The sequence below is a fragment of the Cynocephalus volans genome, chromosome 12 (genome assembly GCF_027409185.1).
Source record: "Cynocephalus volans isolate mCynVol1 chromosome 12, mCynVol1.pri, whole genome shotgun sequence".
In the NCBI taxonomy this organism is placed as follows: domain Eukaryota; kingdom Metazoa; phylum Chordata; class Mammalia; order Dermoptera; family Cynocephalidae; genus Cynocephalus; species Cynocephalus volans.
This window is the reverse complement of record NC_084471.1, coordinates 69,821,428-69,837,584: the sequence shown is the minus strand read 5'-3', so window position 1 is coordinate 69,837,584 and position 16,157 is coordinate 69,821,428. Positions and strand designations below refer to the sequence as shown.

At 56.0% G+C, this 16,157-nt stretch overlaps 2 protein-coding genes across 2 annotated transcripts; both read left to right on the top strand.

Annotated features, from left to right (window-relative positions):
* Nucleotides 1–1,466: 1,466 nt before the first annotated feature.
* On the top strand, nt 1,467–6,260 carry AQP2 (aquaporin 2). Its single transcript, XM_063075954.1, has 4 exons — nt 1,467–1,826; nt 4,738–4,902; nt 5,249–5,329; nt 6,051–6,260. The coding sequence occupies exons 1-4, from the start codon at nt 1,467–1,469 to the stop codon at nt 6,258–6,260; spliced, it is 816 nt and encodes a 271-aa protein (XP_062932024.1).
* A 6,734-nt stretch (nt 6,261–12,994) lies between these two features.
* AQP5 (aquaporin 5) lies at nt 12,995–16,029 on the top strand. Its single transcript, XM_063075792.1, has 4 exons — nt 12,995–13,357; nt 14,437–14,601; nt 15,016–15,099; nt 15,844–16,029. Exons 1-4 carry the CDS (start codon nt 12,995–12,997, stop codon nt 16,027–16,029), a joined length of 798 nt encoding a protein of 265 aa, XP_062931862.1.
* Nucleotides 16,030–16,157: the final 128 nt, after the last annotated feature.

Sequence of the window (16,157 nt, the reverse complement as noted above, 5' to 3'; positions counted from 1 at the left end):
AAGGAGCTCCACTCTATAGTTTCCAATCCTCCCAGATTTCTGTACCTGGGACTGTGACTTGCCCGTGGACCGGCTGGACAGGGGGTAAAGTCAGGTCCAGAAGTCCGTCCTCCTGACCCCACTCAGAGCCTGACCCTGCCTTTAGGTTCCCAGGAGAGGGAGCCGGCTAGAGGGTTGAGAGAGGGGTCTGTGAGTGGGGCCAGGGGAACTCCCAGCCTGAGTGTCTCCTGGACGCCAGCAGCCACAGCAGCATTGATAGCAGGACGTGGCATTTCCTGAACACTGGGCTGAGTGGGCACCAAGGCCTGAGAGCTACTTATCAGGCATCATAGCCTCCTTCAGCCTACACAGCTCACTGCCCCACAGAAATGTCTTCCCCCTGTGGCCTGGGTGGCTCTGAGGTGCCTAGAGCCTGTCACAGCTTCTGGGACCCTGACATGTGAGTTTGGGGAGATCTGTTCTCCTCAGAGTACAAATGATACTATTGGTAAAGGCTGATATTAACCAACCATTTACCATGGGCTACATGCTGCTCTGAACACTTTACATACATTATATCATTTAATCTAAACCCCATTCCCATGAAGTAGGTTTTTTCATCCCCTTTCTACACAGAAAGACAAGAAAGGTTAAATCACAGTGATGAAGAGGGCGATGCTAGAACGAAAGCCCTCGGCTTCCTCGGTCGACCCCAGGCTGACTCCATCACCCAGGGCCAGGGCCCCAACACCATGGAACCCAGCTCCTGCCTCCAGGGTAAGGGGGCTGCTGCTTGGCTGGGGTTCCAGGGAGGAGGTGAAGCTTAGTGGCTTATGGGTAATTAACTGCAGGAGAGCAAACACAGAAGAGACACAGAAGCTTTATGCCTTGGAAATTTGTCACAAGCCAACCAGTTGTTTTCCATCCCCTTCAAGAAGAAATAACTGGAGGTCGAACAGCAGAAGGAACTTCCCAGTCACGGAAGGGGTAGCTTTGACCACTTATCTTGTGGTCACTTTTGGGTGAGTTGCTGCTCCTGCCTTGGCCAACTGTTTCAGTGAGAGAGAGGGCACTGGACACGCTCCCTACAGAGGTTCCCATTCACAGAACCCCGTGGGGGTTGGGGGAGACCCTGAGGCAGCAGCCCTGGGGTAACCCAGGGAACAAACACGGAAAACCAAGGGACGTCATTCCTTATCTGGAGCTCATTAATGGGGAACGTTGGTCAGCTGTGAAGGCCAAGATGGGGTGATAGGCATGGGGGTGGGCAGGGGTGGGGAGTGGGGCAGAGGCAGCCACGGGGAGAAGAGGTATAGGCCTGAACTCCACCTCTGCCTCACATGCCCAGATCCAGGATGGAAGGACCCTATAAATGCCCACAGTCCAGCCTCCCCAGAGGCCCTGAGAGAGAGAGAGAGAGAGTGAGAGAGAGACAGAGAGCGCCACAGCCTCCCAGCCCTGACACTGCTGGGCCAGTCCACGGGAGCATGTGGGAGCTCCGGTCCATAGCCTTCTCCAGAGCCGTGTTCGCAGAGTTCCTGGCCACACTCCTCTTCGTCTTCTTTGGCCTTGGCTCAGCCCTCAATTGGCCACAGGCCCTTCCTTCTGTGCTGCAGATCTCAATGGCGTTCGGCCTAGGTATCGGCACCCTGGTGCAGGCTCTGGGCCACGTCAGCGGGGCCCACATCAACCCTGCCGTGACTGTGGCCTTCCTGGTGGGCTGCCATGTCTCTTTTCTCCGAGCTGCCTTCTATGTGGCTGCCCAGCTGCTGGGGGCCGTGGCGGGGGCTGCTCTGCTCCATGAGATCACACCGGCAGACATCCGCGGGGACCTGGCTGTCAATGCTGTGAGTAGACAGATCTTTGCCACTGGGGAAGATCCTGGGGAATGCCTCATAAAGGATGAGATGGAAGGGACTGGCTGTGGATGAGGGGCTAGGTGGAGAGAAAGAGAGAGAGACAGAGATAGAGAGAGAGAGATAGAGAGAGCGAGAGAGAGACACAGAGAGAGAGAGGCTAGAGCCAAGAACACAGCCACCTTAGGAGAATTGGGGTAGAAGGAGGAATAATGTCAGAGCAGAGGCAAGAACAAAGGGTCTGCTGGTGCTTTCTGTCCTGAGCCTCGGGAAGAAGACAGCATGAAGGTTTCTGTTGGACTGGATGCCCGCACTACAGAGGACGGGGCTAGAACTTGGCAGGGTTCAGGATCCCAAAGCAGACGTGCTTTCTGAGCTGCAGGGAGGCTTGGAGTGCTAGTCACAAGTCTTCTAGAGAGAACATCTCTTCAGCATCGACTGTGTGCAGCCCCACGGCAGGTGCTCCTCACAGGCCACAGCAGGGATGGGCATACTCATTTCTTAAGGCCGTGAAAACTGAGGCTCAGAGAGGGGAAGCGCCAAAGCCTTCAAACCCAGGCTTGACTACAAAGTCCATGATCTTTCCACCTGACCGACGTTCCCTCCCTGAGCCATCGTCTAAGCCTTGCTTTGCAAACAAGGAAACTGAGGCTCAGAGAAGGGAAGTGATAGGCCAAAAGTTCTGCCATTTGTCAGTACCAGAGAAAGCACCTTGAGGAGAGCTGCAGGGGCAAGGTATCTCCAGAAGAAGATCCCCAGTGCCCGTGAGCCAGCTGCTGATTACGTGGTACAGTGGCTAATTAGGCACCTTGGTACTTTGGGAGCTGAGGGTGATGCCATGGCCCCTCCTCCCTCCCACCCTTCTTCTCTCCTGGGTCTGTGCAAGGCCTGGGAATCCGAGGTGCATGGGTCAGGAGGGGTGACCTGTGCTCCCTCAGCACAACCCTCACTCGGCAGCCCCATCTCCAACAAAGACAGCAAGTGCCTTTTGTGCCTCAGTCTCCTGCATTCCTTGGCTTGCTCCATCCCCGGGCCACTGGGTAAGAGCCCTGACATCTCTGAAGAGTCCTGCGCAGTCTATGGCCATCCCCTCCTCTGCACAGGTGGCCCTTCCTCATGCAAGGGGCAGAGGTGCCACCATTGGGGAACTTCTCTCTTCTTGGCCCAGGGCCAAGAAAAGGCTAGACTGGCCAAGGTGGTGGACAGACTGAGGAGCATGCCCATTTCCATTGAGAACAAAGTTAGTTCAGTTTGCAACAAGGAGAGGTCCAGTTAGACTGAAAGAGGAACTTCATAAGAGCGTGGCCAAGAAACTCCTTCTCTAATAGCACGGCATCGAGGGCACTAAGATCCCATGTGGAACATGCAGTCCTTCTCCATCATTTTATAGCCGACTGGGGCCCTCAGAAGGTATGGGTCTGGGAAAGCTCCTCCAAGCTATTGCTCAGCATTTACCATCTTGAGGAACTGGGGAGAACCGTACCTGGCTGGAATGGGGCAGCAGGGGGGCTGACTTACCTTGAGACTAGGGAGAACTGGATGACCTCAAGGTCAGCCAGACTGGCCCCCAGGAAGTTACCTTTGATGTGTACCTGCCCTGCGCCAGGCCAGATGGCAATTCATCCTTGATATAGCACTGTAGGTAAATTCTGTGGTCCCCTGACCTTGAGTGGTAAATTAAGACTCAACATTCAATTGACCCAAATCACAGAACCATAGATGGCGCACCTGGAAATGGACCCAGAGCTATCTGACACTAAATCCATGCCATCTCCCTCAGAGCCACCATTTATCGGCAGGAATGAGGCTTGGGCTCTACCCTTGTCATTTCCAGTCCTCATACAGTCCTCCAGAATCCATTCTGAAATCCACATTTTACAGAAGGAGAAACTGAGGCCAAAGTAATACAGTCTCACAGCAAGTCAGCAAGTCAGAGGCCTCTGAAGCACCTGTCTCCAAAGCACTTTTCACTGTCCTCTAGAAGCTCTGACATTGGACAATACAAGAGGGATTGAGGTTAGATCCCAGAGGGACCCACGAATGCCAGCCTGGCTAGGACCCAGGGGTAGGGGTCCAGGGCCTAGAGAAGGAGCGTGGGAGCTAAGAGCTGTCACAGCTCCACCGGGTGCAGAGCGCAGCCCCAAAGGGCAGGGCGTAGGGTACAGGGTGATAAAACCCAGGGAGAAATCCAGTGCTGGGTGTGGCCCAATTATGAAACCACCTCTTTGTTCAGCCACAAGTTCTCTCCTTCCCCTAGGCAGGGTCTGCTGGGACCATGGGCACACCACATGGGTGTGGAAGCAGTGCAATACAGAGCTCCGGCACCCCCAGCCCAACCTCCGCAGGGTATGCAGGGAGCAACCACAGGGAAAAACTGAAGCCTGAGATGCAGTGGGGAACAGGCAAAGAAAGTTTAGGGAAAAGAGCCGTGTGCTGGACTCATGGGGAGAAGGACACAGTAAGACCATCCCCAGAGCCATTTGACCCCAGGAAGAAAGACCGCAGGCCTCTCATTGTACCAGTGTCTCAGGGCCTGGAGAGAGGAAGTCCTTCCTGTTCCCTGGCCCACTGCTCCTGCTGCAGCCGAGCCAAGCCCTCTTGCCTTCTTGTTCTTCAGGAAACAGAAATTCTGGATCTCAGCATCCTTTTCCTCTCACGCTGTAGGCACACAACATCAGCCCCCAAAGTCAGTTTTCTTTCTTTTGGCAGGGGGATCATGGGCAGTCCTGGGGACCATCCCCCTGCCTTTGGGCCAGGACCGAGGAAGAAGGCAGGTGGCTCTAGCTAAGGTGTCTGGCAGGTCCAGGAATTCTGGCCCCCAGCCCAGGCCTCCTTGGAGCCACGACAGCCAGAGGGGGAGCAGGCTCAGTGTTCCCTCCACCCACCCCCTCTCTGTCCCCAGCTCAGCAACAACACGACAGCTGGCCAGGCCGTGACCATGGAGCTCTTCCTGACCCTGCAGCTGGTGCTCTGCATCTTTGCTTCCACCGATGAGCGCCGTGGAGACAATCTGGGCACCCCTGCCCTCTCTATCGGCTTCTCTGTGGCCCTGGGCCACCTCCTTGGGGTAGGTTATGGCCACAGTCCCAGCCTTTCTGGAGGGACCACACAGACCACTCTAGAGACAGACACACAGAACCCCTAAAAATGACAGACACAAAGATCCCAAGAGGGACAGATACACAGAACCCCCAAAAGGGACAGGGAGCCTAAAGGGTTTCGCTCCCAAATACCCCAGAGGAACAGATATCACTCCAGCCCCAAAGGAATATAGAGCACTGCAAATAAAACAAGAAGTTAATTGTCCATTCCAGGATTCCCTTTAGGCTGAGGTTAAGCATTGGAAGAGAGGAGAAGAACTCCCTGTCCTTTCCTCACCTCCCTTCTCTCCTTGACCCCACCTCCCATTATAGATCCACTATACTGGCTGCTCCATGAATCCTGCCCGCTCCCTGGCTCCAGCCGTTGTCATTGGCAAGTTTGATGACCACTGGGTAATGAACCCCCCCTGCCCTCCCCTTCTCTAGAAAGCCATTTCAGAGGGAGAACAGGGCTGGAATAGAGTAGGGGGAGCCTCAGCAGCTGTGCCACAAAACCTACTCCTGGGGCCCTGGGGAGCCTTGGGTTCTACCCTCAGGTCTGATGCCAAAGACTCAGTTTCCACATCTGTGAATGAGGATAACAACAGTTCTTACCTCATCAGCTTCTTGGGAAGATTAAGTGAGGTTACCCGTGTAAAACAGATAGCATAGCGCCTGGCACTTAGATCTCAAGAAATGGTAATATTTATACTAGCTAAGACTTTTATTATTATTATTATTATTTAGCACTTGTCTAGTGCTTAGTGTGTGTTAGGCATTGTTCTAAGTATTTTGCAAATATTAACAAATTTAGCTTTCGCAACTCCCCAGGAGGTAGGCACTAGTATAATGAAAGGAAACTAAAGCACGGAGAGAACAGGTAACTTGTCCAAGCTCACACAGGAAGTAAGTAGTGGAATCAGAATTCACACCGAGGCAGTCTGCTTCTAAGGATTCTCACCCTTGACCCTCACACTAACAGGTCTTCCCCAACAGCTCGTGTTGTGATTGCTAATTACATGAATAAGTACTTTATTATATTAATGGCACGTGAAGTGGGGAGAGGAGTGTCCCGGGCCAGACTGTGTCACGGCCTTCCCTGCATGGTGCCAGCCCCCTCTCTGCTCTTCCCCAGGTCTTCTGGATCGGACCCCTGGTCGGCGCCATCCTGGGCTCCCTCCTTTACAACTACGTGCTGTTCCCCCCAGCCAAGAGCCTGTCGGAGTGTCTGGCAGTGCTGAAGGGTCTGGAGCCAGACACTGACTGGGAGGAGCGCGAGGTGCGACGGCGGCAGTCGGTGGAGCTGCACTCGCCACAGAGCCTGCCACGGGGCAGCAAGGCCTGATCGCGCCTCCAAGGCCCCGACTGACCGCCTGTGGGGCCGAGGAGGCGCCCTGGGCTCGGGGGCACCCGCCACCACCGACGAGCCCGGGCCCAACCCAAGGCCGAAGGGCCCACCCCGTCCCTACTCTCCTCTAGATCTGAAGCTGGCCCCCAGTGCAGAGTAGCTACTTCCAGGATGTGCACCGCCAGCGCCCTGAGCAGGCGGGAAGGGGGCAACGGGGTAGTGGTGAGCCTGGGAGATCCCCTGCCCTGAGGCTGCCGGGGCCAATGATCAACCCTCTGGCCCCTTACCAGAACTGGGTAGGAGGAGACTGAGCTGGGGAGGGAGGGAAGAGAAAAATTCTGGAGAACCTGCATCCAGGTCCTGGGTGGGGAGTGTGCAGACCCCAACCTTGGGGGGTCTGGGAATGGTGTGTATGGTTTTGCTAGTGTGCAAATGTATGTTTATCCCTGAATGCCCCTCTGTCCTCAAGTGCAGGGTTGTGCATGCCCCTGAGTGTGAACAGGTGTGCCTCTGGTAGTGAAAGTGTGCACAGCTGGGGTCTTCTCCCTCGCCCCCTTTGGCCCCTTCCTCTCCCACCTGCAGTAAATCCACTTCCTCTACAGTGGATGAGTTCTCAATGCCAGTCTTCCCCAGGAGAAGGGGAAGGGAAGGGCATGAGGCCACTTTGAGAGGGCTGAAGGGAGAGCCCTGATTCCACCCCCTACTCTGCCCCTCCTGGAAAATCCCCCAGAGCTGCAGCACTGGGCCCCAAGACTTGGCAGGACCCATTGCTGAAGGCAGGGAGGTGTCAGCCAGAGGACAGCTCCCCTAGAAATGGCCTCTGGGAAAAGAAGGGTGGGTGGCCAAGGATTTTCTTTCCACCCTGAGGAAGGATCTCTCCAAAGGGGTAAGCAGGCATATGTGTGCACACCTGCATGTGTGTGTGCACACAACCTTCATCTCCAAGGGGCCCCAGACCCAGAGATTAGCTTCCCACCTGGGCAGAGAAAACAAAAGCGCTTTGTGGGCCCCTGGCCTTTGTCTTGGGAGAGGGGGAGATTTGCAACTAGACACTTCTTGAAAGGAGACACTCAGTTTCGCAAGTAAGCCCTCTCACCCAGCACACACCTATGGCTGGCTGGGCAAGGCACACAGGCATGCAACCACCGGCACCTGGCAACACCCCTCCATCACCCATGCCACTCTCCCATCCCCCCAGGCAGCAGCTCCTCCTCCCCAGGAATCTGTTCCCTCCCTCCCTTCCTCCTTTCAGCCTGTGCTCCCCCTTTCTGGCTCTCACCATCAGACAGTTATTGTGGCCAGAGCCTGCGGCTCTCAAGACCAGAGAAGAGAAATGACTTGTCCAGGCAGAGGCAAGAATGAGTCTAGAACCCAGGCTTCTAAATTTCTAGGCCAGTGCAATTGCTCTCGAATGAGATTAACTGGGATTAAGTGAGATGATGCATGTAAAGATGCTATGTGAACTGTAATTCTTAATACCATTTATCACGCATTATTAGGATCATTGTCATTATTTCTGCTTCCTGGGGGGAAATGCAGAAGGGGCCTGACCTCAGCCTTTTTTACTTCCTTTAGTTGGTGGTCAAAGCAAAGCAGAGTCCTGCGAGCCCCAAGATCTAGGCAGAAGGAGATGGGTTTGGGGCTGGCCCCATCCTGATCCAGCCTCAACCTCTTCTTACCCTGAGCGCACACTGGCTGTTCTCCCACTTCCTTCTTCCCACCCCCAGACCCATCTATTTCTTCTCTCCCTCTCCAGCCTGCTGCATAACTGAGGATCCCACCTTGAGCCCCTTCTCCATGCTCTCTGTCATCCCCAGGCTTTTGAGGCTTATGTCAGTGTCTATCCCACATTGCACCAGCACCCACTGTGCACCAACACTGAGTCTCTAGCCTCTTCTTCCTCTCCACTCCCCTCAGAGATGGGCTGTGCATAAGAAACCTCTCTGTAATTGTGCTCCCTCTCACCTATGCTCTTTTCTGTCTTTCTTGACCAAAGCTCTCTGGGGTCAGAAAAGGGCTGCTCTGGCCCATAGGTACTATGGAGAGGACTCTCCCAAACCCCAACAGCTAGTGACAGTCAACTGGCCTCACTGCTGGGGTAGGCGTGGAGTCAGAAGCCAAGGTGACCTCTGGGGCTGTCCTCCTGGTAGCTGAGTGTCCTTGCTTTGGGAGTTCAAAGCAAGGCACTGAGCTGTCAGCCCAGCCTGGATGTGTCTCAGGTACCTCATCCCTACCCCACCTTACCCCAATTCAAGAAGGTGCCAAGAATTTCTCTGTTCTACTTCCTGGATTGCATCTCACCCAAAATTAAATGTGGGATCCCCACCACTTCCAGCCCCTATTGCCCAGAATAGGGTCAGAGATCCTTCAAGTGATGGAGGTGAAGGAAAATTGGCAGTTACTAGGCATCTCTTATGTACCAGCCATTCGTAATCATGTAGTCCTAAAATATACTTTAGTAGTCATCTAATCCTAAAACTTCAGACAGGTTAGGGAAGGACAAGGGGCCCCAGCCATGCAGGGTTTTACTATTCCCAAAGCACTCCCTTATCATCCTCTGTGACTATCTCCCATCTCTGTGAGATAGGTGCAGCAAATACTGATCTTCCCATTCTACAGACTCAGAAACCTAGTCTAAGAGACTGGTCAAAAGTCACACAGCTAGTATATAGTGGAACCAAGACTTGAACTCAGGTCATCTTATGGAAAATCCCACAATCTTTCCACAGAGGCAAGTCCTAGGCTCCTCCTGGGTGCCCTGGAAGAAACCAGAGCACACTGCTGGGCCTGTTCAGCCCAACCCACTGTCTTGTGGTGAACACAGAGCCTCGGAGAGGGTGGTGGCAGGGTAAAGAGGACATGACAGAGAACAAGGGGCTGGTTTCTGCTCTTGACAAGCACCCAGTCTGCAGGAGGGTGGAGGTCAGAAATACCTCAAAACAGAAAGAGGCAGGGCAGCATGGAGGCAGGTGGACAGACCTCCAGGTCCCAAAGCTGGGAACAGAGAAGGCTCTGAGCTGAGAGGAGGAGGTGGCTGGCCACTGGGTCCCAGCAGCACCCATTCCCACATTTCCACTTTGTACCGAGTGACTTTACTCTTGCAAATGTTGCTTCAATGTTATTTTGTATCTTTGAGCTGTGATTTTTTAATATAGACAACGCTTCCCAACTAGATTGTAAGCTCTTTGGGGGCAGGACTCCTCCCAGTTCTTGGACAGCATTCTCCTATCTACCTTTCTTGGTCTGTCTTGTCTAACACAGTGCTCTGCATATAAGTAAGCACCCTTACTCAATAAATGCTAATTTGCCAATAAGTGCTGTTTCTTCTACAGTCCAAGGTGCCAGAAGATAGATTGAGCTCCTTACTATTTTTACCTCCAGCCCTCAACTTCTCCTAGGGAATCCAGAGGGCCCTATATCAGGAGAGGGGAAGGGGCTCTCTCTGATAGATTCTAATTCCCCCTGCTACAAATGGGGAAACCCATCTCCCAGCCCAGAAAGTTCCCAAGGAAGCATTCCTCTGGAGCTGGCAGAACAGGACATGAGTGCTCAGGGCAAAGACAATTCCAAGACATAATAGCTCCAGTAGTTTCTTGTGACAACCTGGGAACAGATTGGCCCTCATGGTTACAGAATGGAAGAGCCTCAGGCACAAGCCTAGGAAGCAGAATCAGCTGCCCCTTGTGAGTAACCTTGACAGATTGTGTCCCCTTCTTTGGCCTCATCAGGCCCACTCCTGGTGACCAAGTTGTGTGGCAACCTGAGTTGGTTCCCATCTCAGGTCACTGTGACCCTGGGCAAGTAACCTCTGAGTCTGGGTTTCCTCACAGGAATCTTGGAATTAAATCACACAATGGAGGCCAATTATAATCTATAATTTTGTAGGTTATATTCTGAATCTATAATTTTATAGATTATATTCTGAATCTATAAAATGGCAAGAACAAGGTCTTGGCCTTTATAGTCCTTTATTAGCTATAAGGGACTAAGCTCAAATCCCCAGGTAGGAGTTTCCACTGGTTGCCCAGCCTCCTGTGAGTCCTTCCTACTTCAAGATGATGGAGTCTGAGACCTGTGGATTCTTGAAGGCAGTGCATGGGGAGACAGGATGAGAAAGAAGGTGGAAGGGTGCAGACTGAAGGCAAGTTCAGCAGCAAAGGAGCCTGGCCCCCAAGGGCCTCTGGGGTCATCAGGGTCATTGTTCAGTCTGAGCCCCGGGCCCAGAAGAAAATTCTTATACAGCTGCCATGCTCTGCTGGGGGCAGGACCCTGGGATCCATGGAAGTGAGGACAGACAGACCTCCTGCTTAAGAAGAGGGAGTGTGAGAGGAGCTGCTCCAGCAGGAAATGCCAGAGCAGAGCGTGAACAATAGCGGGGTTTCTTTGGCCCCTGTTTTCTTTGGCCTCTTAGCTGCCACAGAGGCCACAGCCACTGCTCCACCAGGTCCTTGGCTTTCCTGCCGACTCCTCCCCTCAGTCCCTGCCTGCCTGACTGACAGAGGAGACACCTGTTCTCTCCCTCTGCTGCACCCTCGGGCTGGGTTCCTTCCCTCCAGCTAGCTCCACGCTGTAACTTCAGGGTTTTTAAAAAAATAGTCACACCATGAGAGACTTCACTGAACCTTGCTCTGTGCCAGGCACTGTGCTAAGTGCTTCTCAAGCACATGTGGGGGTAGGGTCTTTAGTGCAGTTGCGGCTGGGTCTCTGCACTTCCTCCAAGCCCTGGAGAGCCCTCCAGCCTCATTCCCCACATGCCAAACCCTTTGGTGGGAAGAGGGAGGGATAGGAACTCAGAGGAAAGGGGCAAGGACAGGAGGGGGGTTGTGAACTGGGAGAGTGTCGCCCAGTCCAGGGGTGGAAGGACTTGACTTTGGGGGAAACCGAAAAAGACAACGTGTAAGACAGACAGATGTGGAAAATGAGGTAAAGACAGAAGCAAAGAAAGGCACAGATATTAAAAGATGCAGAAGAGGGCCGGCCCATAGCTCACTCGGGAGAGTGTGGTGCTGATAACACCAAGGCCACGGGTTCGGATCCCTATATAGGGATGGCCGGTTAGCTCACTTGGGAGAGCGTGGTGCTGACGACACCAAGTCAAGGGTTAAGATCCCCTTACCGGTCATCTTTAAAAGAATTTTTTAAAAGAGCCAGAGGAAAGGTGAAAATAGAGAGGAGATAAGAAACCGCGAGATGAGAGAGATGGATGAACAGAGAGAGACAGAGAGAGAGACCAAGACTGTAAAAAGAAGAAAGGGAAAGAGAAAAAAAACAAAAAAAACAAGAAAGAGTGTGAGAGAGACAGAGAGGGGGAGGTGGGGAACTTAAGAGACAGACCAAAATGAGAAAGAGAGACCCTGAGAAAGGGATAGAGGTGGGGGGAAGCTGAGAGAGGAAGAGGGACAGAAGGTGAGGACAAAGACTGAGACTGATGGAGCAGCAGCAGGATTGCAAGGGGGAGAGAAACCAAGACTGAGTGAGGGTTTGAAGGGAGAGAGTAACTAAAGAGGCTAAGGAGACTGAGGGGAGGAGGACGCAGAGGAAGAAAACCTGAGACGGGCGGTGGGGCATGCTGTGGAAGGTGGGGGCTTCTGGCAGGGAGGCGGCGGGAGAGGTTAAGACCCGGCCGGCCGGGAGGCGAGGGCTGCGCCTCTGTGCTCTTCCACTCCCACTTCGGCCGCCGGAGTCCTAGGGACTCTTCCTGACTCCAGCGAACCTGAACCGGTCATGCCCCCTCCCGTCCTACCGACAAGGGGAACTTCGGGTCCCCACCTCCTGTGGGATTCGCCGGGATCCCCACGAGGGCTGTGCCCTGGAGGGGCTGGGACGGCTGCCGCGGAGAGGGCGCCTCCGGGGGGTGTCTGCCGCCTCGTCCCGGTACTGCCCGGCTGCTGGGCGTCGAGGACGGCCAAGCGCTGGAGCGGGCTGGCACGGGGCCCGCTTTTCCCAAAACGCCCCCGCTGCAAGCCCAGAGGCCGGCCCGGCCGGGGAGAGGCTCCCGACTGCTGGACCGCCCTGCACGGCCCAGCCCGGCCGGCCGCCTCCGCCACCGGCGGACGGGGAGCTGAGTGGCGCTGTCCTCAGGGAATCGCATCACTCGGGCCCAGCTGGGGGTGAGGCCGGGTCAGGATGCTCGGGTCGCAGGAGGAAAAGGAGGAGCTGGACCAAGAGCCCGAAGAGAAGAAAAGGGGAAGACCACGGACGGAGGTAAAGGCCCAGCGGAGGTAGACGGCCGGAGGTCAGCGGGGCCGCAAAGCCGGACCGAGCCACGTCTCCCGGGGAGCCCCGGCGCGCAGCGCGGAGAAGAGCGCGGGAGCAGCCTGGAGCGCACCATGCGCGGGACCCCGGCAGCGGGGCCCGTCTACACGGCCGCCTGGGTCACGTGGCCCGGGCGGGTCGGCCGCTGCCCCGGCAGGGGGGTGTGCGCCGGGCCGGGGGCGCGCGGGGCCGCAGGCAGCGGCGCGCCGGCGAGGGCCTCCCAGCTGGCTTCCGGCGCGCCGCGCTGGCCCCCGAGCGCGGGAGCCGCCCCCTGCCCCCCCGCGCGCGGCCCGCTCCCGGGCGCCCGCCCTCTATATAGCGCGCCCCCGCAGGGCCCACGCCAGCCCGCCAGCCGCCGAGTGGGCGCCGGAGAGCGCGCCGCGCCGCGCAGCCAGGCCCCCGCCCCCAGCGCCCCCAGCGCCGCCGCCCCGACGTGCGCCCCCCGCCGCGGCCGCCCCCGGGCCCCGGTGGCCGCCATGAAGAAGGAGGTGTGCTCCGTGGCCTTCCTCAAGGCCGTGTTCGCCGAGTTCCTGGCCACCCTCATCTTCGTCTTCTTTGGCCTGGGCTCGGCCCTCAAGTGGCCGTCGGCGCTGCCCTCCGTTCTGCAGATCTCGCTGGCCTTTGGCCTGGCCATAGGCACCCTGGCCCAGGCCCTGGGGCCTGTGAGCGGCGGCCACATCAACCCCGCCATCACCCTGGCCCTCTTAGTGGGCAACCAGATCTCGCTGCTCCGGGCTGTCTTCTACGTGGTGGCCCAGCTGGTGGGTGCCATTGCCGGGGCCGGCATCCTCTATGGGTTGGCGCCGCTCAATGCCCGCGGCAACCTGGCCGTCAACGCGGTGAGTGCCCACGGGGCCGGGGGGCTCGGGACCAGGCCTCCGTGCCCCATCTCGAGAATGGGTGCCCCAGAGTGGGCCAGCCCACACCCTTGCCAGGGAGGCGAGAGCCTCCTAGAGCCAGAAGGATGAATCTCCAGGCCAGTGTGTGCCCCCTCTCTTGTTCAAATCCACTGCCTCTGCCCTCTCCCCTCACGCGGCCCATCCTGGCCTCTCTCCAGATGTCCACTGCTGCTCTTTTCTTGCTGGAAACTTCTGCCTTTACTCCTGTCTCACCTTTGCATTCTGCCTTCCTATTGGGTCCCCCCCTCTCCTGTCTGCTGCTTAGTGGAGTGCTTTAATACACCATCAGAGAGAAATGGGTTATAATCCTGGGTTTGGGTGACCTCTGGGCTTCATTTTTCTCAGCCATTCCACGGGGATGATCATAGCTAGCACAACAAGTGTCAAGGGGATTACATTTAGAAGCCATGGATGTGAACCCCCTGGTGAGGTGCCAGTGCATAGAGGTCTCTGTTGAATATTGGTTCCCCCCTTCCCCACACCCTGCTCCTGCCCCCTTTTGCCTCTCCTCTCCTGCAGCCCCATATTCAGTCCCCCCCTCCCCATGCAAACTGGGTTCATTAGTCAAACACAGAGGAGGATTTTCTCTGCCATTGTCAAGCTGTGAGTCAGCCTCACTGGAGAGACGGGTTTGAGGTTGGCACCAGCATCGGGTCAAGCACGGGCAGGAGGCTGGGGTGGGGGGTGCAATAGGCAAACTGGGCAGCTGCCCACAGGAGGGAGGGCAAATGCCAGCTTGTGGGGGGTGGGGATTGGGCAGAACCGTTGAGAGGACTGCTTCCAGGAAAGGCTCCCCTGACACCCTGCCCTTTGGCCACTGGCCTGAGCTTCAAGCTTGTACAAACTGTAAAGTAGTCTCTTTGACAAATGGCCTCATGGAGGTGATGTGCGCAGGTCTTGGCTTCCAGGTGCTCGTGCTGTAGGTGTGCTTTGAGGCCTAAAGCCCCACTCCCCAAACCCCTCAGCCATAGAGCCAGAAGGCAGCAGGGGTCCTAACCCACCCTGCCCTCCCCTTGCAGCTCAACAACAATACAACGCAGGGCCAGGCCATGGTGGTGGAGCTGATTCTGACCTTCCAGCTGGCACTCTGCATCTTCTCCTCTACTGACTCCCGACGCACCAGCCCTGTGGGCTCTCCAGCTCTGTCCATTGGCCTGTCTGTCACGCTGGGCCACCTTGTGGGGGTGAGTGGCGCTGACACTCAGCCGGGGTTGGGAGGAGACACGGGCAAATAATGGAGCCCCAGAACAGTGCCCTCTCCAGACCATTGAGCCCAACAGAGTTTAAGGCCTGGATTTAGGGCTGCTGGACTCCAGCCCTACTGGGCCCCAGACTTGATCCCCCAAAACTTTCTCTGGGCTGAGAAAAGATGGGGGGGGGGTAGAGGGACAGAGAAGAGAGGAGAGCATGGGTAGGGGACCACGGTTAAATGGACAGCTGGGATCGGTAGAGGGCAATGTCACCAGCCTAGGAATCAGGAGACTTGAGTCTGAGACCTGGCTGAGCCCCTGGCCTGCTGTGCTACCTTGGGAGACTCCAGGTTCTTTGAGAGTGGACAGGGACCTTGCCCTCCTCACCACCGCCCTCTGTCTATCCAGATCTACTTCACCGGCTGTTCCATGAACCCAGCCCGTTCTTTCGGCCCCGCAGTGGTCATGAAGCGGTTCAGCCCCGCGCACTGGGTGAGTACAGGCCCTCCCCTGGCCCCCTGGCAGTAAGGGCCCTGGAAAGAGAAGGGGACACAGTAGAGGATGGATGTGGCCAGAAGGGCAGGGGTGGATTTATATGGCCTGCACTGCTGGAGACAAGGGGACGGGGGTCAAGGGCAGTGAGTGTCTGTCCCTCTAGGAAAGGGGATCTGTACTTTCACTTGAGGTACAGAAGGGATCTGTGTTGATCTGTGAGGATTTTATGTCTGTCCCTCTGGGTGTCTGTGTATCTGTCTTCTCTGATATTTTATTTATCTGTCTTTGTTGAGGGGGTTGGGAGAGTGTTTCTGTGGGTCTGTCCATCTGGACAGTGTGTCTGTCACCCCCTTTGAGAGCTCATGGTCACTCCAGGGTCTGTGTTTCTATCGCTGTGTAGAGGCGAGAGGAGTTCTGTTCATCTGTTTCTAAGAATCAATATGTCTGTCTCCTCTGAAGGTTCATTTGTCTCTCTTTAGGGTGGGGTTGGAAGGGGCCTGTCCCTCTGGGGATCTGTCTGTCTCTTTTGAGAATCTGGGTGTCTGTGGTCCATGTTTCTGTTATTGAGGAGTGAGGTGTCAGTATATCGGTCCCCAAGATGGGAGGAAGTCTTTCCCTCCGGAGGTCTGGAAGCCTGTACATCCATCTCCTCTCAGGGTCTGTGGGTCTGTCCTCTTGTAGGGATGTCTTGGTCTCTGAGGCCTGGGCTCAGCCCCCTGACCTCTGCCCTTTCTCCACCAGGTATTCTGGGTGGGGCCCATCGTGGGAGCTGTCCTGGCTGCCATCCTCTACTTCTACCTGCTCTTCCCCAACTCCCTGAGCCTGAGTGAGCGTGTGGCCGTCTTCAAAGGCACATATGAGCCTGAGGAGGACTGGGAGGAGCAGCGGGAGGAGCGGAAGAAGACCATGGAGCTGACTGCCCGCTGATCAATGTCAGGCAGGGGCCAGCCCCTCAATCCCTGAACAACAGGGGGAAAAAATATGACAGCAAAGCTTCCTTCCCTTCTCCCACAGCTGGTCCTCTTGGCTGGAGAGGAGGTGCTAGCTTCCCAGGC

Bases quoted from the DNA above. Each gene is read 5' to 3' on its own strand.
- AQP2 (XM_063075954.1), top strand. From the start codon at position 1,467: ATGTGGGAGCTCCGGTCCATAGCCTTCTCCAGAGCCGTGTTCGCAGAG. The intron at 1,827-4,737 runs GTGAGTAGACAG...CTCTGTCCCCAG, and splicing joins GGGACCTGGCTGTCAATGCT to CTCAGCAACAACACGACAGC. The intron at 4,903-5,248 runs GTAGGTTATGGC...CTCCCATTATAG, and splicing joins CCCTGGGCCACCTCCTTGGG to ATCCACTATACTGGCTGCTC.
- AQP5 (XM_063075792.1), top strand. From the start codon at position 12,995: ATGAAGAAGGAGGTGTGCTCCGTGGCCTTCCTCAAGGCCGTGTTCGCC. The intron at 13,358-14,436 runs GTGAGTGCCCAC...CTCCCCTTGCAG, and splicing joins GCAACCTGGCCGTCAACGCG to CTCAACAACAATACAACGCA. The intron at 15,100-15,843 runs GTGAGTACAGGC...TTTCTCCACCAG, and splicing joins GGTTCAGCCCCGCGCACTGG to GTATTCTGGGTGGGGCCCAT.